The sequence below is a fragment of the Chenopodium quinoa genome, unplaced genomic scaffold (assembly GCF_001683475.1).
Source record: "Chenopodium quinoa cultivar QQ74 unplaced genomic scaffold, ASM168347v1, whole genome shotgun sequence".
Lineage (NCBI taxonomy): Eukaryota > Viridiplantae > Streptophyta > Magnoliopsida > Caryophyllales > Amaranthaceae > Chenopodium > Chenopodium quinoa.
Window position 1 is genome coordinate 349,256 of NW_018745281.1, and position 24,779 is coordinate 374,034.

The window sequence follows — 24,779 nt, forward strand, 5'->3', positions numbered from 1 at the left end:
TCCCATTTTCTCTCTCCAAAAATTTACACCATATATATAAACTGACAAAAATACAAAATAACCCAATTTCTAACTCTAAGCTCAATTTATCCATCTTCTTCTTCTTTTTCTGGTTATATTTCTGGGTTTCATTCATTTTGGTGATTCTTCTTATACTAGTGTCAAAATTTCCTTATTTATAGCCTTTTTTTTTTTTCTCCAAGATTTATGCTTTATATAATCTAACAGCAGAATTTTACAGATTTGAGCATCTGGGGTTTGCAATTAATTTACCATTATCTTGTTTGATTTATCAAATCTTTGTTTTTGGTCTGTTTCACAAGCTTGAAACAAAATCATCCACATTACTTTTGATTATTTTAGTCATATTTATTGCCCACTATGCAGTGATTGGTGTCCCTATATAATTTCTGTTATTAAAGTTGGTGTCAAATTCACTGTATCCAGATACCCTTCAGCATTTATGCAGCAGCTCACTAATTATTTGTTACATGTCCTGTGTTAATTTTCTTTAACTACCACTCCTTTCGTCCCATTATATAGTTCCTGGAGTTATATAGTTCGTGATTTGCATTTTTTTACGGGAGTTAAAAGAAAAGGTGGAGTATTAGTGTAGATTCTTTGATTTGTAGTTAAATCCGTGTCAGTCAAGGTATCTACAGATTGCCCCTCATTAATACGACTTTATTAAGGTTTTGCCCTAGATAAATTCCTATTATCTAGTTGACCCCTCATCAAATTATTAAGATTGCTTAGATTTTGCTCCCACTTAGAAAGTTGGGAGTATTATATATAAGTATAGTACATTGTGCAATCACTTGGTACAATAAATTCTCAGATCTTGCACAATATTCTTTTATTATTGGTTAGTATACTATTATATGATATACTATTTGATTCAAGACCAATGCTTTTCTTCTTGATATCTTGTTTCTCATTCATCTTTGTTGTCAAATCTTTGTTACCAATTAAACTAACTAAGATGAGACTACTCTCTCCCTTTTTCTGGGTAGAACTATCTAAGTCTCTTGTGTGTTATATTAGAAAGAGGGGGCTTGTTTTTGGTGTTTTTGAGGCTACTTATTTGAGTCCAGTGAGAAAAATTCATACAGTTGAGTTTGTTAGGGTGGAGGATGAGGGAATATCAGTTTTAGATTTGCCAGACTTGGCCTTGGATATGATTCTAGACCGGCTTTCGCCGGCTGATTTGTGTAGCTTGGCTGGGGTGTGTAGAGAGTTGAGAGGAAAATGTAGGAGTAATCATATGTGGGAGAAACATATGAAGAGCAAATGGGGAAGAGTGATTGGTAATGCTGCTCTTGTTAAATGGCATGAACATATGGCCCTTAATAAGAGGAGATTTTCCTTAGGTGGTAGCAACAATGGAGGAATTATTTGGAATATTTTTAGTTTGTGGCCATTTTCATCATTGATTAGGCCAAAATTGATAGGTAGAAGTGAGCTTAAGGGTTCTTTACCACCTGATTCAATCATGGGTTGGTATCTTTCTCTTGAAAGCGGCAAGTTCTGGTTCCCGGCTCAGGTCTATAATCGTGAGGTATACACGTTTTTTTGTGTAGAATTGCTTATTGTAGAGGCATGTTTAGCTGTTTTTTGTTCATTTGTTTATATAATCAAGCATAGATTGTAGGCCTAAACAACTGTTATTGCAGAATGGACATGATGGATTTGTGCTGTCATGTTATGATGCTGAACTTAGCTACAACTCCAAATCAGACACTTTCCAAGCTAGGTAAGATATAAATGTTAGAGACTTATCAAATTCTTACATAATTTGACCTTGAATTTTATGTTCTTAAGTCAATGAATTGTTGGGCCTGATAAGTTTATTGGGAGAGTTTGTTAATGAAATTGCTTTTCTTATGTTGTTAAGGTATACCCTGCATGGCCGAAAGACCGTAGAGGAAAACATATCCTGGAGTAGAATCAGAGCTCCACCAGTTGATAATCCTGCATATGAGCTTCATGTGTCTGATTGTTTAGATGATTTGAAGCCAGGAGATCATTTAGAAATTCAGTGGAGAAGAAACAGGGAATATCCATATGGTGTGTTCACCGCGCTTTTTGTATCCTGGATGTGTAGTGGAAAACATTAACATCTTGAAGAATTACTGTTTGCAAACTTTTTTGCTGTTCTTTGATTCTAATCATTTACTGTTAATGTGTAACAGGCTGGTGGTATGGAGTTGTTGGTCACCTGGATTCATGCACCAGGAATGAATATCATTGCATCTGTCACGATAGTGGTAAGGAACTCATACCACACCTTTTTATCTGGATTTATGGTGAATCTTTCTTTTTAATATTGTGAATTTGTGATTCTATGCCTGGTAGTTGAAGTTTCAAATCTGATTGCCATCTTTATTAGCAACTGAAATTGGACATTTAAGCTAGCAAAATTGTTCAAGAAAGTCCATTACTTTGAGAATTGGCAACCTTGTCTTGCTTGCTTTTGATGTAGTTGACCACTTCTGTTCACTTCACTAGTTCACTTATTGGCTGTATTCATATATGTCTAATTTGTCTAAATACGGCTGATTGACTTGAGCATGGCTGATAGACATAATTAAACTTTGAATTTGGAGTATTTTCTAAGAAAGGTAAGTTTGCATTTAAACTTGTTCAAGCCACCTAGCGTGCAACTTCGGAGCATATAAGGTGGTAGTGGTCCAACACGGTGGCCATCCATGTTTTCTACTGTAGGTGACATTCTCCCTCTCAGGAGAATGCTACCAGCAACGGCTTTATGGGTCAAGGGCTGGTCATTTTCTAAACAGATTAAGGCATATGTGCTAATAATTTTGTTTAGACTCTCTGCTCTTTTTTTTTTTTTTTTTTTTTGGTCATTTTAGTGGCAGTTGCCCTATACTGGGATTTAAAGTGTAGATGTCGTAGTGTCACACTATGCTATTAGCACATCTACTGCAAAGTCATTTTTGGCAGAACACTTTTGGGTCATGTGAACTCTATCTGTAAATGAGGTCTTTAAAATTATAGTTAACAAATGTGTTAAAAACAGTAAAATGACCAAATTCTTGGAGACCATACTTGCTACATTCTACTCCTATTTAGCTCTTAGCTATGCAAAATTGTCAGTCATGGCCAATGTAATCCTAAGGCTGTGGTCTCTTCACCTTCTTTATACTAACACGAACTGATTTTTACTGTTTGTTTTCCCTTTGTTGGAGAGAACAGAATTGCTTATTTTTTCTTTTTCAATCATCCTTTCATTCATCTGTATGCACTTCAATCATCCTTTCATTCATCTGTATGCACTATGCAGCAGTCATCACTTGAGAATCAGTTGAATTTCTCCTGTCTCCTGTTATTTCTTGGATAGTTTATTTAACTTCATTCTTTTATGCTAACAGACACAGTGACACTAGAGTTTAATCAATATGCCCCGGACTCAAGATGGAGGAGAATGAATGTCAATAGGAAGAATCATCGAGAAGAAGGAAACGAGGGTGATGGCTTCTATGGAGGAATCAGAAAAATATACAGTGAAGAAGAGATCACCATTTGGAAAAGCTTATGGCCAACTAAGGTCCTAAACTAGTAGGCAGCTTTTTTACTCTTTGATACCAGTTACCTTCAGAAGTGTAAATACCACATTCTTCAGATGGTAACAATGTCAGATGAAAATGCAAAAGTTGACCTTTGTTTCTCTATTTGAAATGTGCAAAGGCGCTGTACAGATTAATTTATACTCTATTTGTACCATACATCCCAAAAACAAACTATTGAGTGTGCTTTGTGCATCTAGTTACAATACGGTGTTGTATTTCCGTTTTGTATAAACTGAAATGATCAAGAATTCTCGTTGATCAGAGGTTCCAAAATTTTACTACGCGTTATGCTAGTGTGTGTATATGCATGCGCACACACACGCACACATAGCACTCTCGTGCTGTTTGGAACCTGAAAATAAGGCTGAAGATCATAATATTAGTTAATGGCAAATGATGGAGCATTTTCAACTGAAGTAGACAGAACAGTAACATGGTATGATGATAGGCAATTAGGTACTATTATACTAGGAAAAACTAGAATAAAAATGAACAGAGTTCTCATGTAAATTCTGGAAACTGGAAAATTTTGTTGAAGATTCCAAGTCTTTGTTGTTTTGTTTTGTGCAAATAAATTGTTGGTTTGGTATTGGGGACCCAAGAAAAGGTCTCTTCATCCACTTTCCATCCTGTTTCCTTCTTTACCATTTTGTCAAAATTAATGTGGTTTGACCAGGTCAAAGGTCAATGCAACAACAAAGCAATTTCTTGTGATTTTTTGTGCAATTTTCAACTATGGTCCAAGATTTTCTAGATTCTTAAGTAGCAAAACTGAAAAGTGATTAATTAGCTTGGGAATTGTAATTAGCTTTGTTGTTCAACTCATACTTTCAAGTGACTAACAAGAAATTCAAGTCAAATTTTGTTTTGTGGTTTAATGCTCTCTAATTAATTTTAAATTAGATTTTGACAAATATGCATGTATGTATTTTATTTCAAGTCGAATGAAAGGCTACACACAAATGAATGTGACTATGTATATGAATAGAATTGGAGGAAAAGGTGTGATAGAAAACTCTTTTTAATTTGTCTGGTATTTTAAATTATCAATTATTGAATATATTATAATCTTCGAATTTTTATCCAATGACAAGTTTGGTCATAATTACATACATACATGTATAAATAGTTAAATACATACATATATATAACCAATGTTATTAGAGTTTTTTTTTTTTTTTTTTTTTTTTTTTCATTTATTAGGGATAGGGGGAGGTTGAATGGTTGAGTAGATGTCTTTAATGAATCAAAAGCATCCATTTCATTTGAAAATAAAAATAGCTAAATATTACATTTAATTTTCAATTACAAGTGTTAACACCGCTTTAACTAGCAATGGCTAGTGGGAATATGGGAGTCATAAAGTACAAATTGGTAATGAAATTAATCCTTCGTTCTTTTATACTTAGTATGAAACATCATTATCTGATTTAACTCTATTTATCAAACCACCTTACAACGGAGTATATATGAATTTACCTAAACTTGGCCAAATTTTTAAGTTACGAGAATAACACAATTTTAATAACAAACTCAATTATCTTTATACAAAGTACTTGACAATGGATGACATTTAACTCACTCAATTAGTGTTTTGGAGTTGTATTCAAAGTATGGATCGAATCATGACTAGAGCGACTATAACCATTTTTTTTTCTTTATAAAATAGTCTTAATGTGAATGTCAACTACCTTAGCCACTAACGTTTTTTTCCTCTCAAAAGTATATCCCTTTGGTTTTAGAATTTACAAGTCTTTAACTCTTTATGGGACTATTGGTGGGATATTCCAATTCCTAACCTTCACCAATCACCTAACAACTTGTGTTGCGTGAGAAATAAAACCCAGGAAAAGCAACAGTTTTTTCAGGGAAAACCAAAGACCAACAAAACAAACCCAGATTTCCCAGAATCACTGCTCAGACAACCAAGAGGAGAGAGAAAGAGAACCGCAAAAGAGGGTGCCTTTTGAACTCGAAGATGAACGGCGGCCCATCTGGATTCAGTGAGTTAACTCCTTCTTTCTCTTCAAAATTGCTTCTTTTTCCGATTACAGGCATACCCTTTTCATAGATTTAGTAATTTTAGATACCCTTTTCGAAATTCTATGTGATTTTCAAATTTTGATCGAATTTTTGGTGATTGCAGATAATGCCCCTGTAACTAGAGGTGTCATTGTTGCTTCTGCCCTTTTCACCGTTTTCTTTGGACTTCAAGGCCGTTCTAATAAGCTTGGATTCTCATATCTGGTAAATCCAACATTTTCTGTGATAATTTGTTCTTAAAATTTGTTGATTTTGTGTAATTGGTACTTTGATGCCAGTTTTTGTAAATTCATTTCTGCCAATTTGTTGATCTTTTCCTAGTTTTCTACCTGAATTTTGCTTTTCAATGTTTTAATTTTGATTATTATTTTATCTAAGGTAAAGAAGCTTTTTTTATTTAGTGAATTAATCATTCTTATTGTTTTTCATGCTTAATTTTGATGGACATTCTTTGTTGTATTAAGTAATTATCATCGTTCAAATCAATGTTACAAAATATACTGTTTAATTTTCAGTTTCTGTTATGATATCGTGTTGATAGATGGCTCAAAATGGGCTTACTTTTACCTAATGATTTAGCTCTTTCTATAGGATATATTCCAGAAGCCTCAGTTATGGAAGATCATTGTCTCAACTTATGCATTTACGTCAACACCGGAGATGATGTTTGGACTATATCTGCTGTACTATTTCCGGGTTTTTGAGAGACAGATAGGATCGAATAAGTACACAGTGAGTATTCATTGATGATTAACTTATTTGACTTTTTCTGTTGTTCAATACTATATAGCTTAATTTGGAGTGGAATCTAAATGAAATTGTTACCCAAGATTAGACTATATTATTGATCAATCATGATTATAAATGTATAGTCTTTTATCTGCCTGATGTTACAATATTGTGTCATTAGCATTAAGACCGATGTTGGTTTGCTTAAACCTTATGTTATTGCTTCTCAGCTTGTGTTGTCGATGTATCAATTTTTTTTCCCTTTTTTTTCTTTTGTCTTTTGGAACTTTTTTAAGGCGTTCAGTGGATTACCTCCATCGAAACCCTTCCAATAGAAGATAAGGAAGAAGGCATAAAAGGAAAAATGTTGAGCATTTTTTGCACAACTTTTTCAAGAATTTTTATTTATTGACTTGTCTAATCTTTTGCAGGTGTTCATTTTATTCTCTTTGATAGTTTCTTTCTTCCTAGGCAGTGCCACACTAGCCCTCCTTAAAGGTACGTGATGTAAACACTCAAGTCAAGGCTGCCTTTTAAGTTATGATTATCTGTGATTATGGATTTAATGCTATCTGTGATTATGTATAATTTCCTGTTAAGAATGGACATGTATGACTCAAGAAGAGCTCACTTGAGTCGTTTTCTGCTGGATTGACTAGTAAACTGAATTTAGCTGTATTATATTCAAATTTTAAACTTTGGGATTACTTTTTACCGCAAAACTAAGGATGCCTCTATTGGATCTCTGTGGCAAGCCAAGTAACCCCAATTTCTATATCTGGGGTTATTTTGAAAATCATTGCGCTGAAACTAATGTTATTAAGTTTAAAAATCGAGCCATCAAGTAACTAGGAGGAAGAGACAAAAGTTAGGGCTATCAATACTCTGATTGGAGTGATCAGGGTCCTGACATTTTTGTGTTAATGTTGGGTGGTGACCAAAAAGAGAGGAAATGAAGACTTTTGATTGTAAAGATTAATCTAAATTGGGTAGAGAATATTAGTGGGGCAGGGAGAGCATGAGACGACTAAGGTGGAGGGAAAAAAAAAAAAGCTGGGATAGCAGGACAAGAGTCCAAAGGGTATTGCTATTTACTCCCTCTAACTATTAGTTTTGCATTCCCATTACTTTATTGGTGTCCTATGATTTTCAATTTGTATGCTTTTTAAACAAAAATAAAATAAAATAAAAGTAGATAAATAAATCTTGAGAAGAACAATGTGTCATTGATTTTTATAGTCATACTCAATTTGATGCTCTTAATTTTGACACCCATTAACTCATGTTCTTAATATTGTTATTTTTACATGTCAGACTCTGATCTATGTTTAAATAAAACCCGTGTTTGAGTTGTAGCCTAAGTGATGATAAGTGTTACATTGCCAGTTTATTGCTCCTGGCATCTTGTATCAGGTGGTTTCTTAGTGGTTTCAGGTCTAGAATTCCCTTTCAAGTGACGAAAAAATCTTGGTGGGAACTTCAGGCAAAAGGTACCTTTGGGTTGCCTCATGGGTCTGTGTCCATAGATAACATACTAACACAATTGACAAAATAATATCTTTTATGGTTCAAATTTGTAATCAAGAATTCAAGATTGTGAATGACATACCAAGTTATATCATCCTTGCCTTTCAACATAAAAGGCAAAATCATCCATGGGAAGTGTATTTCAATTACAAAAAGCTCCATGACCCTACAAATCTTGACAGGTACTTTAGGAAATAGGTACGTTGGGTGGCCCACTCTCCTCAGCCATTGATGATGCACTCACACTAGTTACAGGACAAAGATTGCTTGTCCTCATTAAAGGTCATTGTCAATATGTCATTTCCTTGATACCCTTCTTAAACATTTATCGAAAGTCTTAGTAGATAGATATTGGATAGGATTATGTTTGATTTTCAAGCATCCTTCCAAAATCCAAAAGCTCCCTTTACTTGGAATTTATGTTAAAAGTTTATGGCCTAGATGAAGAATTTAATGATTATAGGAGTCTACGGTTCCGGGCCCCTGTTCTAAAATGCTCTTTTGTGCCTTGAAGATTTGATCTATTTAAATAATATCACTTTAAGGAAGAATAATATCACTTTGGTCCCCTTGTTTTACTAATTCCATTTTGGTGCCCTAACCTTAAACAATGCTCATTCTAGTGGCCTGCCCTTCCATTCAAGTAACCCTTTTTCCTGGTATTCTTCTTTTGTGTATTGTTTTCGCACTAGATCGAAGCAAAATATAAGCCTTTATATATATTTATTTATTTTGGTGTTTTTGATGAATTGGTCAAAGATTTTCCTACTTTTTTAGTATTTTAGGAAAAGAATATGGAAGGGAATTTTTTTTTGGGTGTTTGTTGGGGACTTGTGAATGTTTGGGTAAGTGGGTGTCAAATATGCCTGTTGGTTTTTCAACTAACAATTAGATTGAGCTCTTAATGGACTTACAGGTTATATGTGGAAAACTGAAGCTAAAAAAAGTTAAAACATTAGGGCACTAGAATGGAATTAGTGAAAACATAGGACACTAAGTGAAATTATCCCAAACCTCAGTACAATAAAGTGAAAATTTTCCTCAAAATTAAATGATAAAGAAAGCTTGAATGCTTGAGAAATGTATAAAAAGTATTTTCTAGCTAGTTTGCCTCTTGTCGCTCTATTACTGTTCTGCATGTGGGACCGCACCCCTGCTTCATGAGCACTTTGCTTGATTCATATCTCTTTTAATAGAACCATAATAGTGGCTTGATTACTGAGTTTTCCCTGTTCCTATACTCATTTGAAGGTCCTAGTACCTTAGTGCCTCTCAATCATGTTAAAGGATAAATATTCTGCTACTTTTCCTTGCTGTGCTTTTACCTTTTATATGGATTTGTGCACCATTTTTTTTTTAAGGAGCATGTGCAGGAAACTTCAGCTTTGCACGATAACATACTGATTTTATGTCTCATTAGACTTCCTTTTGTCTCTTATTTGTTTTGTAGCAGGCCTCTGTACCTTCCCATTAGGAATTCAATTGCATATCACTGCAATTGAAAGGGTAGGTTGTGTACTGATCTGCTATCCTGCCTAGGAAGGAGCTTAATTAGATTTTAGAAGCAATATGGGTACATTAGGAATTGCACGGGGAATGTGAAGTCTTTATTTGGATTTTAAACACCAAATTGTAGGTCTCAACAGATTTGTCAGTTATGAGGATTTAGACCTTATCTAAACATATGGCAGAAAGCTATGCAAATTCACTCTTTTTTTTCCGGAAAGACTGCTGAAGGCCTGGGGAATTGTAGCAATTTCTATTGCACTACACAATTTTGCTTGTGGATGTCAACAAGCTTAGTTTGTTAGTTAATGTCTTTGGAGGTGGTACAGTGGTACACTATGGACAGGGATCAACTCCTGTCTACAACATTACCCTTTATGTCTCTCTATACACACACACAAAATAAAATAAAAAAGGAACATTTTCTTACATTCTGGTTGTTTAGAAAGGTCTGTTTGCAGTTTTCCATGTTATGTCTTTGAAAACTGTGGTTGGCATGTATTGTTATGTCATTTTGCACTTCTGCATGAATAGAAATTTTCATTTCTTGAGCAGTGCTGTGATTTCTGATGGTGATCATGTACTGTATTGCTGCAGATACAAGCGCCTTAATCACGGCTGGACCTTATGGCCTGATCTTTTCTTCATTTGTACCATTCTTCTTTGATATTCCTGTGTCAACACGATTTCGGTTGTTTGGTTTTCACTTCTCTGACAAATCTTTCATATATCTGGCTGGTCTTCAGGTAATGCATTATTATCTGGTTTTCTTCAACCCTTATACTTTGTATGATATGTGGCCCTTTGCCGGTGTCATTTTTCCATCTGCACCTTTGACTTCATTGATTCCCCATTTCTCCCATGTTTTTCCATCCTTGTCCTTACTGCAGTGTTTATTTTGCAGTTGCTTCTATCATCTTGGAAAAGATCGATTTTGCCAGGAATATGTGGCATCATTGCTGGTTCCTTATACCGAATGAACATTTTTTACATCCGCAGAGCAAAGGTTATAATTTTATAGTTACACCCCACCCTCCCTCCCCTCCTGGAGAGGTGGGTCAGAGACTCTTGCTTTGGTTCCTTTTTTTTTTAATTTTTTTTTGCTTTACTCCTATTGTATGCTCATAAGAATAGTCCTCATGAACCTAGGATATGAGCTAGGCTCTGATCTACATAAACCTCTTACCACAACCGGCAAACCACCCCCCCCCCTCTTTCTCTCTTCCAAATATAAACATTCGAATATTGGCTAACTTTACCAACTTGGTTTTCATGTTTGCAGTTGCCTGATTTCATCGCCTCTCTGTTTTCGCGGGTATCTTGGCCATCTACGAGGAGCCCATCAGCTACAACTGGGATTAGGAGTGTACCAGCTACTGCACCTTATGCGGGGCGTCAAGTTGAGGCAAGTACATCTGCTTCATGATTTTATCTATTTTGTCCCTCTTCCCCCTAAAAAAAACCTTGAGCTATGATGCACGTAAACATTCATCCCAAGCTCCCCCTAAACCTCCCTGTATGTGAAGCGCAAAATATTTCTGAACGCCCAAATAAGACTAGACATGCCCCAAACGTGAGAGGCATTTTTCAAACTTGCAAGTGACTCATGTGCATTGTAAGCATGGTACATCACGTATATGTACTGACTATTACCCTTATATTATATATGTTGCACCATCCTTTCACTCTGTTACAAGTACATTATAAAATTTTTGCAATGCAAATGGTATATTTCTCCCAATCGATTAAATTTTTTAATGATTTATGTTTCATAGAAATTGTAATTGCACATTTGCACATCTTCAGTAGAGGCTCTGGATAAGGCATGGACTTTTAAAGCCTAAAGCACATATTTTTATGTAAAAACATTCCTTGTATTATAATTTATTACCCTAATAAAAGACCACTAATGTGACACTGATTCCTTTCTAAGTTTCTCAATAATAATCTATTGAATTACTTGAAGGTGAAAAGTACATTGGTTGTAATTAGGAAAAGAGGCCTTTTTTGTTGAAGCTGGGAAGGTATCGTTAAAACTAGGAAGAGGGGGAAGGGGGTTAGCAGAGCAGGGTGAGGGATTAAGCACATGGTTGTTGAGGTGAACAGAACAAAGAGGATTGAAAGGGTTTTGAGTTTGTGATACTGGATGGATTAAAGAAGAGGAATTAAGCACATGGTTGTTGAGGTGAACAGAACAAAGAGGATTCAAAGGGTTTTGAGTTTGTGACACGTGATGGATGAAAGAAGATCAGCCTTCTTTCAGATAGCGTTGCTTTACACTTACTTTTGATGGAGTGGATTTACGTGCAGTTGGCAGGTTTGGGTTTATTAGTTTCCAACATTTCATCATGTATATCTTGAGACAAGTAGTCAAGTATCACAGTAGATTTGTGACCCGGTGTTGTTAATATTAAGCTAGGTTACACAAAAACGGATATGGGGACAAAAACGGATACGGATACGGGGGCGGGATACGGCAAAATCAAAAATTCAAAAAACAGGTACGGCAAAAAAAATCAGCAGAATATAAATCTATAAAAAGTTTCAAAAAAATAATTAAAAAAAAATCCATACAAAGAAAAGTCCACTTAAGGTAACATTTTCATCACATAATTACATGATAATCATAACCATTTTAAATGAAAAAAAAAATAAAATAAAATAACAAAGCACAAACCTATTGAGGTTACTGTCCGCTACAATGAATTGAATTGAAAGAAAAAAAAAAAGAAAAAAAAATCAAATAATCACATAACCATTAAAAATAAAAACCAAAACTAAAAATAAAAAGTGAGTACTGCTAAAGCTAAATTCGAAGAGAAAAAATAAGAAGTAGAACTGTAGAAATAGAAGAAGGTAAAGTAAATAGAAGTTTCGCCAGTGTCGGGGTGGGTCGCAGGTGGTTGCCGGCAAGGAATTGTGGCCTCATGGGTCTCAGCAGGTGGTCGCCGACAAGAAATCAAGGAATCTTGGCCTCTTAATTTCTAGGGTTTTTGAGAAATCAACCTAATGTAAGTAAATTTGGGGATTTTTTAAAAAAAAATTGGCTGGGTTTGTAGTGGGGACGTCAGAATAGAAGAGGATCTGTCCCTGAGACGTTTCCGGAGCTCCTACCAGCCGTCCCCAAAATAGCTTACTGTACCACATTTCGAGGGTACTCCATGGGGACGTATTTGGGCCGTACCCGTACCGTACTGTACCCGTCGTCCTTGGTACGGGAACGGCTACACTTTGGCGTACCCGTACATCATTGATATTAAGTACTAAGCCTGTCGGCCTGTCCAGCATTGTGCTGTTCAGTATACATGGTGGATATTATGGATGTGGAGCATTAGTGGTGGCCTTGGCTTAATTTTGTTCTATACCATTGGTGGGTCAAAATTGGTGTCACTAATTTGCTCAAATTGCCTGCAAAACATGTTCTGGAAAGTGAGAATTGGTACATAGTTTAGTTTTGCAGTTTACGTGTAACGAAATCAAGGAGCGAATTACATTCTCTTACCCTTTCCACGTACTAGAACATCTGTTTTCTAGGTAACACTGGTCATATATATTAGAAAAAGCACATAACCAGTTGCACATTGTAATAACATAAGCACTGGCCAGCATGCTAAGCTTTTAGCTTTATTACACATCACAACTGCCTCTCATTTAGGAGGAAATTGTAGTCAAGTAACCTACATTTGCCGTCTGCATTAATGCATTGTGGCATGCCCTTGTTGGATTTCATTTGAGTTAACTTTTTTTTTTTTTGAATTGTAGAGAAACTACCCTTCTCCAGTTGTCGGCTCTGTGGAACCATCAGATGACTCCGTTGCAATGCTAGTATCCATGGGTTTTGACCAAGATTCCGCCAGGCAAGCACTTGTGCAAGCTAGAAATGACGTCAATGTTGCCACAAATATCCTTCTTGAAGCACAATCCCATTGATGAAGACAAGTGCAGTTGCTATGGTAAATTGGCTCTTGTTCGTTTTGTATCATCCAAATATGGTTGTGAACAAGATAATTGATTTCCATAACTATCAGGAACGATAAGAAAACAAGGCTCGGTTGTTTTCCATGATTAAGGGGTTCCTTGTAGCAAACCTAGAACTCATTGGCATATAATTCTTCCTTGATTCCCTTTATTCCTTAAGAATGGGGGACTCACATTTAGTAACAAAGCATATAAGCTGACAAACTTTTTGACTTTAGAAGCCTTGTGCAGCTTGTTAGGAGTTACTTTGATGTAAATTGTTCGTTTCAGGAATGTAGCAGTGTAATTTATACTTCGTAAATTTTTTTGCAATTTTCTTATCCTGTCCTCACATCTATTATAGTAAAGGAAATTTCATAGGCTATTGTTACTAAGAATTGCTTTGATTTAGGGAGGTTTGGAAACATCTAACCAAACTATTTCTGGGTAAGTTATTGTATTTTTTAACCCACATTTTTTTGGCGTCAACCCAATAGATTCTAGTTTCTTTAGAGGCATTGGGGCAACGTTGATGTTTGATTGAGACGTATTTTCTTCTGTCATTCCAAATTAGATGCGAGTGCTGTTATGTTTTCTTCTGTCATTCCAAATTAGATGTGAGTGCCGCTATATTTTCTTCTGTCATTCCAAATTAGATGTGAGTAAACATCAATCTTAAAGGTTGTATTTTGGTTCATCTTGACAAGCTTAAAGCAGAGGAGTCCACTGGTAGGGGATGCATTAAGTCTGTAATCTCTTATATTGCAAATTTTTCAACACACATAACTAATGCGGAGTACTTCATACAATTTTTGCGTAAGGCCAAACTTTTCATCATCATCAATTTATACTTGTATATGTGTTTTCAAAATCAATTCCATACTCGAGTTCTCTGAGAAACTGGTGCACATATTTCATGTAGACTAGAATAACAGAAGGAAAAAAGAAAAAAAAAATTGATTAAGTATACAAAATAAAACTTGTGTAGCGTATTCTGTGCTGCAAGGAAGCACTTCTTTATTGGCTCCAAACCAAAGAACAAGTTTCTTGATGATCATTTGAAACCCCAGTGCCTCTTGCAATAAAGATAGACTCAAAGGCCTGGGTAACTATATGGTGCTGAGATCTATTCGACTTTTATGAAGTTGAAATGCAGGGGTGATCCAACTCCCACAATTGCATTGAATACCTGACCAGTTGAAGTAGCCTAAGCGAGCATCACAGTGGACACATAACAGTTTCCCCTCAATCGCCCCTTCTTCAACTGTATGACATTAATAGTATGGTTAATGAGACAAACCTTCACAAAGCAAATGCAGCATCATGTGGACTATTTAAACAGAAGTATGATCTCCAGAGCATGAGTGGACAAGAAAAGTTGAGAAGAGAGGGGTTGGGGGTTGCAATCTTAAGCCAGCTTTCCACTCCCTCGATTTAATTTAATTGTTGTGTGTAAAAATTTTAAACATGACGCAACTTTACAAGATACAAGTTATAATAGTTGTAACTTATAAAGTCTACAATTCTCCATCACTCAAACCAATCAATACAATTTAGGAAAAATCACAATTTGCTAGGGCATCCTAAAAAAAATACTTCTTCTGTTTTCCCAAGTTTTATTCACTTTTGCCTTATACCTTATTTGGTCATTGGTTTTCCTCTTTTACCTTCCAACACCCCACACGAGATCAATTTTACCATTTCCTCCCCACTACCCCAAAAATACAGAGTGGTCTCTTTTCCTATTCTCCTTTAATCAATGGAGCTAAGGTAACTGAGTAGAACGTGAAAACCAGAGAGTATATACAACTATATGCCAGACAATGAGAATATGCTTTTATTGTAGCACCACAGTAAAAGTAACTAACCAAAACCTAGGGTCAGATCAGCATCAGTAAACCAAAGTTATTAGTCAAGGTGGCATATAGCACCCCCATCAGCAAAATAAAAAAATAAAAAAAAATGGGGAGGGTGTTGTTATGAAATGAGAAACTTGCATTGCAGGAATATACTATAGTAAATCTTTCTGTAGCATCATGCTGAAAAAGTGAACCATGGGGGTGTCAGTCATACTTTGCCTACGATGAACTTTCTTACGTATTATTTAAGTATAAAGAAGAGGGAAATTTCATACGGAGTATTTAATCTACTGCTCAATAGGAGCCCTTGTCATTTGCTTGAACTGCCTTTTCATCTCTAAAAGAAAAAAGGGAATAGGGACTTGGATGGAAAGAAAGATTGAAATTACCTGCTTTCATCCATTTTAATGGCTCAACAAAAATGGAGGAGCATCCAAAATCATCAGATTTGTCATATGGGTTTCCACTTCTCCTTTTGTGCCACTGAAAGGCTGACATGCCTTCACCTGGAACGTGATCCACAATATTCTCTTGCAAAGCAACAACTCTCCGGCACTTCTTACAGCGATATGCAACATTAGAATTTTTATTACCATCTGGCAATCCTTCTGGCCTAGGAGACTCAACTTGTTGTGGCAAGCCAGGATCTGCTCCAAACTTTGAGCTGTCTATTTTATGCCCACGATTATATGAATCACCTGAAATCAAAAGACTGGTAACTCAGCTTTTAGGCCTGAAATGAGTTTTTGCTTTCAAGACTAGGAAATAGTTCTCAAAATATAACACGTCAAACATATTACTACAGCCTCCTGCAAGATTCATCTTACTGCTAATGTCCTTCAACTATTTTTTGAAAGGGACTCCAGGTCAGAAGTTTAGCACAAACATGGCTATTCAGAGCAAGTAAGTTTGCTAGATAGTTATTTCGAGCTAAGAGATGTTTACTTGCCAAAAACATTTTCAGTTGTTTAGATGTTTAGGGACACCTTTAAGGGGTATTTAGGACTGTCTGCATCCACATACCAATCAAATGCAGTTAAGAAAATTTTTGCCTAAGATTTTCACAGACTATTCTCTAACCTATGTTGCCTCTATAGATAATCTAATGGAATCTTTTCTGAATTCTGCATGGATAAATCTGTTTGTATAGTTTCAAAAGTTTATGGCTTCAAAAGGCATCTCTAGAGGTCCCTCATGCAATGAGGAAAAAATAGGCGCATGCAACAGATCAATGAAGGACAAAACTAGAAGAATAAATGATTCTTAAAGATAGAGACTCTTACATATGTTCTTTCCATCTCTTAATGTTTAGCAGTGAAAGTCTCAACAGGAGTGAATTTAACCTCTCTATTTCAATGAAAAGCCAGAATTTGGAAGATGAAGCCCAACATGGAAACATAAATTGGATCTTAACAGCCACATGCAAGATGTGTTAAGGAACTCCATCAAATCCTCACAAGCAGCAGCAAAACCCCAAGGATACACACCACAACAGATAACAATTTAGAACCAATACTCTATTAATTAGATCATCAGGCCGTACATGGTAAAAAGCTTCAATAAAAAAGATAGACAGATCTAGCTTAGGCAAACTGGACATCGATAATCAATTCAATGATACCAAATTACCAATCAGACATGGTGAATGTAAATATGATAAGGCTAAACAGGAAGAAATACCCAATATTCTCAAACGAAATCGCTTATATTGGGTGTTACCGCGATCAACTTTAAAACCCATCTCCTCAAACATTTTCAACTGCAGATGAGCAGAAGGAATTTAGTCATGTTTACAAAAGGCACTTGAGGCTTGAGAGCATTTACAGTATATAAATATACACAATGCATTAAGCGCCAATCTTGAAAGTACTTCTCACCTGTTCTAGAAAATTATCATTGGGTGAAACAAACTCACAACATTGCCGTAAGGATTCAAGCGCAGCTGCATAACGTGCCGCAGCATGACCAATGAAGGTAGGAGAAAATCATTAAACACAAATGAGAACAAAATTCACAGATAAGCGCAATAGAAGCTTCGAATAGCATATAACTCTCAGACCTTCCTGAGATAGTTGTTCTGATCTCATCAAATACGCTGTGATAATTGCTGCACTGCGATAGACAATTGCAAAGAAGAGTGTAAAATTTGTAAGCCCTGTAGGACTTGATAAAGCAGAAAACCGGAAAAGCAATTGCAATGTACATTTCTGAAACTTTAGGAAAACTATTAGCACATTGCAAAATAAAGCTGAACATATAATTTTTTAAAAAGGTAATGAATATATTGGATGTTATACAAATGACCTATTTTAAGGCTACCATAACTACCAAAAAAAACCTTCTCTAAACCAAGTATATACAAAATAAACACCCAACATCATTCTTCTCAAGGTATCATCAGCGTAATTATAATATTATTATTATTATTAAATAAGACAACGACAGAAAGCAAAAGAAGCTTTTGGATAGAATTTGTTATTGATGACTACATCTATGCTTAGAAATCAAGCACCGTTCTGCTAGTCTATTTCTCATAAATTAAGACAGTGATGAAAGAAAAAAGAAGAGAAAAATGCATAAGTCCCACTTTGCTTTAAGTTATCTAATTTTAAAGATTAAAGCTTGGCTCCACTCAATAAGTCTATGACAATACGTTTTGACACCAAAGATTTTTATTTTTTTACCGCAAAACATGGGAAGACTGCTTTTCTAGGTTACTAAATAAGTCAACATCTTCACATGGACCACGTCTATTACTCTGTGACAAATCAAGTCTTTCCAATTTTTTCAGCCTTATCTTTTTAGCATTATAATAAGAATGACATCAATTAAAAAAAACAACAGACTCTACAATCTATATCATCTGGCTGATAGGTTTCAACCTTATGCATGACTTTCACTTCCTAGTGTTCCTACAGATTCAAAGTTCTAATGTTCTGTAATTATTGCTTTGCACCCCAAATTTGGAATCTAATCCAAGAGGAGACAAATTCTCTTAAAGCTTATCTAAAGCTACCAGAACAAGCCGCACTAGCCTGTGCAGAATACTTCAGTTTTTAGATTTGGGATGCCATGGTTAATGCCCTGCCCTCCTGTGAGCAGCAAGAGCAATGGTTACAAGTGCAATTTGCAGGGGAACATAAAGACAGGCTCATTATCCAACTCAGAGCATTACAAGGATTTATATTTATACAAATATTTAAAAATAATATATTATAAAAAGAAGGGGTAAGAGAATGATGGTTCATATCAACAATGAAACCACCAGATGAGAAGAAAGCAAACACTTAGCAATGCCAACATACTTCCCAAGTCTAAATTCTAATCAACCATAAACAGCAATCATGACTGGATTACAACACTTAAAGGCTTAAAGCGGCATGCGAGTCATATTACATACTACATGATATTAAGTGCTTTTGTTCTTTATCCATCCAAGGAAGTGTGTTTGATTGAATTCAATTATAAAGCATCAGAGAGAAAAGGATAGAAACACTTGAGATAGGCATAGTAACACTAATTGTGGCTATCTATTTGGTCCACAATTCACTCCATTACCATCTAGAAAACAGCTGCCTAACAAATCAGACCCTTAGGAACCAGGAAACAAAGTAATCACAACTTCTTAATCAGTCCCTTAGTAGCACATAACTTCCCACTACATTAGTCTCCCCAAATTCTTCCATATCTAAACAAGCCCTGATTTAACCGTGCACAATAGATTTAAAGGGTCCAATTATTAACAAAGCTGAAACCAATAAGCAATAACTTCCATACAAGATTACAAGGAAACGTAACAGTACTCCATGCTGCACTACTATGTGAGTATGTGTGATTCAAAATCGCTAGTAACAGAAAACACATCCAGAGAAACCCTCTCCCCAAACCACTGTCCGTGTCAAAATGTAAGCCCTTTTAGTAAATGCCTTTATAATCAATCTTGATGGCTGCAATGCTGGCATACACCCCCCCTCCTCCCCCCCCCCCCCCCACCCCCGCCACATCCCAACCCCAATAAAGAAATGGTGCTCCTCTCAAAGAAAACCATGCTCTAATTAACCGAAATTGGGGCATCAGTTTTCCACAGACACTAAACAACAGTCCAACTTGCCTAAATGGAGTATGTAGTTCAGCTATTCCAGTCCAAAAATATCTGTCAGCAATCAAATCGGATAACCACAGCCAAGTAACCCTACAAAACTGTCCTTGTTAATAATCAACTAGTGTAAATACTTCTAAACCAAAAATTATCTTCAAAGTTTCTTTTCTATTTTTGACCACAAATTTTGAGAGCCAATTTGCTAATTTGGTCAGGTAAGCCAAAGACATACTTCTATGCTACAGATTTTGGATTAAAATGAAACAAAATTAAACATGGCTCATATGATTGCCTGCACTTTCTTATCTACTATTACTCCATATGAAGTAGCAAAACTGTCGTTGAGTATCAAATTAGAGGTCAATACGCAACTTCCATTCTACAATCACAACAATAAGACAACAGCCGCTACATGGCCTACACGCCACTTGCCTGCCCATCAAAACCTTAGCTCAAAGAACATTAAAGAACAACATCTAAGTTTCCTAATTTGATAATCGCGGTATATTCCAAGATTGCCAACTAGCCTAGTTCATCAAAGCGGGTGGTACCTAAACCCGGGATCAAATTCCGTCTACATCACTACCTCGACTACGTGCTCGGTAAAGATTACAAACTTGGATTTTCTCAACTTAGCAATATCAACAATTAACAAAACAAAACATAATTAATTCAAACAATCAAAGAACAAGAATTACCTCCTTGAAACACCAGCAAAACAATGCACCAAAACAGCTCCATTTTTCCTTCCATCTTCAATAAAATCCAAACAAACGTCCAAATAATCCAACAAATTCTCGTCCTCAGTATCTTTAAGTGGAACAGCCATCCTCACAATCTTCAAATCCTTTCCAGCATACTCCATATTATAAACCTCCTTCTCCGGAGAAAGTGCGCTCTTCGAACCATCAACAAACTCCGAATCTCCGGCAAAAACTCGACGGATTTCCTTCGCCGGAATCACAAGCGAACTCCTCCATTCACTGAAAAACGAAATCGACGATGAACTCAACATTGACAATACATGAGTAATCTCATCGCTTCCTTTCTCGAGAATTTCCGCAGCATCTCCAATGTTACTGATGAACAGATTTTCCCTTACTAAATACGGCATTTCACAAATTCACTATCACCTGCGAAATCGAAAATCGATGAGAAATCGGAAATTAGGGTTTGGAAGGAACCTTAGGAGAGAGAAAATACGATAAAAATGGCGGAAGAATTACGGAAGTTCGCCGTACACGATGGAGAAAGGGAATATTCCGGCGAGTTTGTGTGTGTGGGATAAGTGAAGAACGGTGAAGAGTAAAGAGCGGTTAGTGTTTAAATAAGGAGAAGAGTGGCACGTGCGAAAATTGGTGCAATGCAAATTGAGGTAGTGGCACGTGTGAGAGTATTGGACCTATTATGGGTGGAGATGTTAGCTTTGTGAGAGGCCCAAGGGGTTCGACTTTCGATGTTGATTTTTTATTTTATTTTTAATAAGCGGAAAGAATCAAATTATTAAGGGCTTAATAAAAAAAAATATACGTATTTTGAAAACCAAAAAAAAAAAAAAAAAAAAAGAACAATAGAATACATCAAAAAATACATGTAAAATATTCTCTATTTTTTATTTAGTTGCAACATATGAATATGTTTTCATGTAAGTCAATGCATAATTTCAACCGTTTATAGTTTTAGTTATGAACTTGTAACGAGTAGCACACATCGAAATGAATCTTACAAGATTTTATATGATTTTTTTTATTTCACAAAATATAAATAAATTGAAAAAATGAGTAGTGTATGTACACTTTTAAAATGTCACAACTAAATTAACAAACATATTAGTTTAGGACCCGTGCCATACACGGTAAGTCTAAAACAAATTATATATTAATTATATAGCTATATAACAAACAAAATAAATTAAAAAAAATATTAAAGATATGCAATGAATATCGAAGACCTAATTAAATTATGAGTAATACAAAATGTAAACATATACTGATTAAATAAAGTAAAAATATAAAGGGAAATTCTTAAAGATGACCCCCAACTTCTGCTACGCACCAATGGTGACCTCCCTTTTTATTTATTATACAAAATGACCTTAGTTAAAAATTTCATCTCACTCATAACCTTATTTCATTAAATATTAACTATGGTTAGATTAATATTTATATATATAAAAAATAAATAAATTAATTAATTAATTAAAAAAATTAACCCCAGCCTTCCTAAAAACCAGCCACCACCTGCCAGCCACCATCCCCCTTCCGGCGACACTACCTCAGGTTCCTCCGATCGCCGACGACACTACCCAGGCTCCCCCTGACTTGCCGGTGACGCTGCACCAACTCCACCTCGACCACCGCCAAGCCAGATTCCCAAATCTCCGCCCACAACCCTCCCTCGTTCTCCTCCTTCTCACCGCCACCACCACTAGAACCGCCGAACCCAAACCACCAAACCACCGATCTCTCTCTCTTTCTTCTTTGCCATCTCCTCCACCCTCTCTATTTTTATCTTCCGCCATCTTCAATCCATGCCTGGATTCGAAACCGCAAACCTAAACCCACCATCCCTCCTTAACCAAAACCAACCCCACGGCGAAGCGGTGTGAATCAAAGGTTAGAAAAGCAATGGTCAGAGGAGAGAGAGTTGTAAGGTAGGGTTTGGGTCTAGGCGGTGGAAAGGGTGGAGGCAATGGTTCGACGGTTTGGGTGGGAGGTCGGCATTAGGGGGTTCGGTGGCTCTGGTGAGGGTGGAGGTGGTGCTAGCTACATTTGGTGGGGATGAGGGTGAAGGTGGTGGCTGGGTTGGTGGTTTTTTTTTTTTTTTTTTCAAAGTTAACCATAGTTAGTTTTTTTAAATAAATAACACTCATTGATATCATATGTGAGATAAATTTCTTAACTGGGGTCATTTTGTATAATAATAAATAAAAAAAAAGGGGGGGGGGGGAGGTCACCATTGGTGCGTAGCAGAAGTTGGGGGTCACCGTTGAGAATTTCCTTAATATAAATAAAGTAGAATGGTAAACTAAAGGTAGTTGATCACCAATCGCTTTAAAAATGTTTCAATTTATCTAATTTATTGCATAGAGTATTTAAGCAAGATACACATAGAGTCCACAACTTGTGATTATGTCAGCAATGTCTAGTCCAGTTTCATCATTAACTCCAGCAGATATCTCGTAAAAAAATCCATTGTCCGATTCACATTTGGCATCAGTCGTCAATCTCTGAATTGAAGCAAATGAACAAATTTAATAGTTAGTTTAAGAATAAATTTAATTGCTAGTTTAGCAATAAAGGCATGGTATCATATTTGTTAAAAACCCAAAAAAAAAATATAATTGTGCATGATAATAATTAAAACTCTTATTTCAAGTAGACTATAAAATAGAAAAAGGACTTTTTTTTACTCGTAATTAACTTTAGGCCCCAAAAGTACTTCATATGATATAGCCAAGTAGTTATGAAAATGCCTTGTAAAAAAAAAAAAAAGTAGTCATGAATATGCAAAAAGATAAAAACATCGACAACCAAAATGAATATCAAATGTCTCTGACAATGCAATAGAAGCTCTAATAAGGTTGAAAATAAGCATTAATTCTTGCAAAGGAGTATGAATACTTAGATTACATACAACATATACAAAGTATGAAAAGTTGGTAATATAAGAATGAATAATACAACAAATACAAAGTAAGAAAAAGTGGTAATATAAGAATGAATGTTATAAAGAATAATAAAGATAATAAATAAAAAAATAAAAAAAGGCATTCTTTCAATTCTCATATTAATTGAACTTATTTGAAGTGCATCGGTTTATACAATAGGCACTTACCATGTTCATGCTCATAACTTTTTATTGATTTCCCTTTTGCAAAGTTTAACTTCTTCAGTAAACTCATCTAATAATAACGGCTCTTTAAACAATATCACAGTTGTATTAAAAGTACATATTGAAAGTCTATAGTACATAATCCGATCCTTCTCTTTCTTAACAATACTATTGCGAATGTGTAGAATTTTAAAGCTTTAATATATGTTAGTAAAATTGGAAATATCTTAATGTAACGACATCAGCAAAAGCTTTTTAAAAGCAATTGTAAAGTAAAAAAATAATAAAAAATAAATAAAAAAATTTATGTAAAAAATAGATAGTACCTCATTGTGTCAAATTTTGAAATACTTCTTTGTATACTACATTGTGGGTAGTATTAAATGTCCGGCCTTCTTTATCACATATCAAAACTTTCAGTCCACTTTTCTTTGTAACTCTTGAAATTGCGACATATAATTGACCGTGACTAAAGACTGGCCTTGGAAGATAAAGACCCACATGTGAAAGAGATTGTCCCTGACTTTTGTTTATAGTCATTGCAAAACAAACCATCCATGGATATTGCCTTCGTTGAAACTTGAACGGCAATTTTGTATCTGTTAGAGTTAGGAGCATGCGAGGAATAAATACCTTATGTCCAATGTTGCTTCCTGATATTATTTTTGCCTCTATTATATGATTACCCAATTGAGTAATCTTCAATCTAGTTCCATTACAAAGACCATTAGGCTAATCTATATTTCTAAGTAGCATAACCGGAACACCAACCTTTAGTTTCAGAGTATGAACCAGGAGTCCTAAACACTTGATGTTGTTTAAGAAATCTAGCGTATATAACTCTTGATGATCCCTTGTGTTTCTATCCGATGCACAATCTGAGGTGAGATATGTTCTCTCTTCTCCTGAAATCATGGACAATAAATGATCATTAACCTCCTCTACACACTCATTTGTTGGAGCAAGGATATCTCTTTCTTGAAAGTACGAAGGGTTATCCATATTTTGTGATACTAGTTGTTGGAGCACGCGCATCGCGGCAAGATAAGTAAAATTCGTGGTTGTGTTCGGTTATTGTGATATTCGTGGTTGTGTTCGGGTTTTGTAATAGCAAGGATACATGAATTTGTAAGTACTAACAAGGAGTAGTGATAAAGTTTCTATGGGAAAATATCTATGGAAAAACAATTGTTATAAGTGAAGTTATCTAGAATTTGTTATAATTTAAAGATTTTTTTAAAACAATATACTATTGTTTTAGCTATTATTTAGACCACAATGTTGTTTCGAATTGCTTCGTTTTAAAATGATTGTGATAATAAGGAGTAGTAATAAGCGAATGCTTTACTAAAGGTTAAAGTTATGTAATATGGATTAAATGTAAAATATGTGAAAGAATTGTATATTTGTTTGTTAGACTTTTTAAAGTAGAAAATTTTCAAGTGGTTCTTCTATTGAAAATTACAGTAGTTAGAGTTTGTAATCGATACAGAATGTATAAAATGAATGAGAAATATCATATGTGTATGTATTAAAGTTTATTTGCCGGTTATTTATCTATAAATTATTTTATGTACGATTTTTAGATAATACGGTCAGAGGGAATAGCTTTACACTTTTTATATTTAAGTTTAC

The 24,779-nt window shown here is 35.3% G+C and overlaps 3 protein-coding genes across 4 annotated transcripts; 2 read left to right on the top strand and 1 right to left on the bottom strand.

Moving 5' to 3' along the window:
* LOC110711603 (F-box protein At2g32560-like) lies at positions 1 to 3,848 on the top strand. Its single transcript, XM_021890008.1, has 5 exons — positions 1 to 1,558; positions 1,674 to 1,753; positions 1,895 to 2,067; positions 2,193 to 2,267; positions 3,393 to 3,848. Exons 1-5 carry the CDS (start codon positions 908 to 910, stop codon positions 3,578 to 3,580), a joined length of 1,167 nt encoding a protein of 388 aa, XP_021745700.1. The 5' UTR covers positions 1 to 907; the 3' UTR covers positions 3,581 to 3,848.
* Positions 3,849 to 5,360: 1,512 nt separating this feature from the next.
* Positions 5,361 to 13,750, top strand: LOC110711713 (rhomboid-like protein 20). Its single transcript, XM_021890132.1, has 8 exons — positions 5,361 to 5,593; positions 5,737 to 5,837; positions 6,225 to 6,365; positions 6,794 to 6,860; positions 9,993 to 10,141; positions 10,300 to 10,401; positions 10,678 to 10,800; positions 13,158 to 13,750. Exons 1-8 carry the CDS (start codon positions 5,569 to 5,571, stop codon positions 13,323 to 13,325), a joined length of 876 nt encoding a protein of 291 aa, XP_021745824.1. The 5' UTR covers positions 5,361 to 5,568; the 3' UTR covers positions 13,326 to 13,750.
* Positions 13,751 to 14,093: 343 nt separating this feature from the next.
* Positions 14,094 to 20,812, bottom strand: LOC110711712 (dual specificity protein phosphatase 12-like). Of its 2 annotated transcripts, none has more exons than XM_021890131.1 (7): positions 20,552 to 20,812; positions 20,009 to 20,443; positions 17,271 to 17,323; positions 17,089 to 17,153; positions 16,892 to 16,970; positions 15,601 to 15,909; positions 14,094 to 14,616 (listed from the first exon to the last, which is right to left on the bottom strand). In XM_021890131.1, the coding sequence occupies exons 2-7, from the start codon at positions 20,422 to 20,424 to the stop codon at positions 14,462 to 14,464; spliced, it is 1,077 nt and encodes a 358-aa protein (XP_021745823.1). In that variant the 5' UTR covers positions 20,425 to 20,443; positions 20,552 to 20,812; the 3' UTR covers positions 14,094 to 14,461. The 2 variants fall into 2 exon arrangements, with proteins under 2 accessions (XP_021745823.1, XP_021745822.1); XM_021890130.1 differs by having other exon boundaries at positions 20,537 to 20,811.
* Between the last annotated feature and the right edge of the window lie 3,967 nt (positions 20,813 to 24,779).

Excerpts from the sequence above, each read along its gene's own strand:
- LOC110711603 (XM_021890008.1), top strand. The coding sequence starts at position 908 with ATGCTTTTCTTCTTGATATCTTGTTTCTCATTCATCTTTGTTGTCAAA. Across the intron at positions 1,559-1,673 it reads CTCAGGTCTATAATCGTGAG|AATGGACATGATGGATTTGT; the intron begins GTATACACGTTT and ends CTGTTATTGCAG. Across the intron at positions 1,754-1,894 it reads TCAGACACTTTCCAAGCTAG|GTATACCCTGCATGGCCGAA; the intron begins GTAAGATATAAA and ends TATGTTGTTAAG.
- LOC110711713 (XM_021890132.1), top strand. The coding sequence starts at position 5,569 with ATGAACGGCGGCCCATCTGGATTCA. Across the intron at positions 5,838-6,224 it reads AGCTTGGATTCTCATATCTG|GATATATTCCAGAAGCCTCA; the intron begins GTAAATCCAACA and ends CTCTTTCTATAG. Across the intron at positions 10,402-10,677 it reads TTTACATCCGCAGAGCAAAG|TTGCCTGATTTCATCGCCTC; the intron begins GTTATAATTTTA and ends TCATGTTTGCAG.
- LOC110711712 (XM_021890131.1), bottom strand. The coding sequence starts at position 20,424 with ATGCCGTATTTAGTAAGGGAAAATCTGTTCATCAGTAACATTGGAGAT. Across the intron at positions 15,910-16,891 it reads ATTTCGTTTGAGAATATTGG|GTGATTCATATAATCGTGGG; the intron begins GTATTTCTTCCT and ends TTTTGATTTCAG. Across the intron at positions 14,617-15,600 it reads ATTAAAATGGATGAAAGCAG|TTGAAGAAGGGGCGATTGAG; the intron begins GTAATTTCAATC and ends AATGTCATACAG.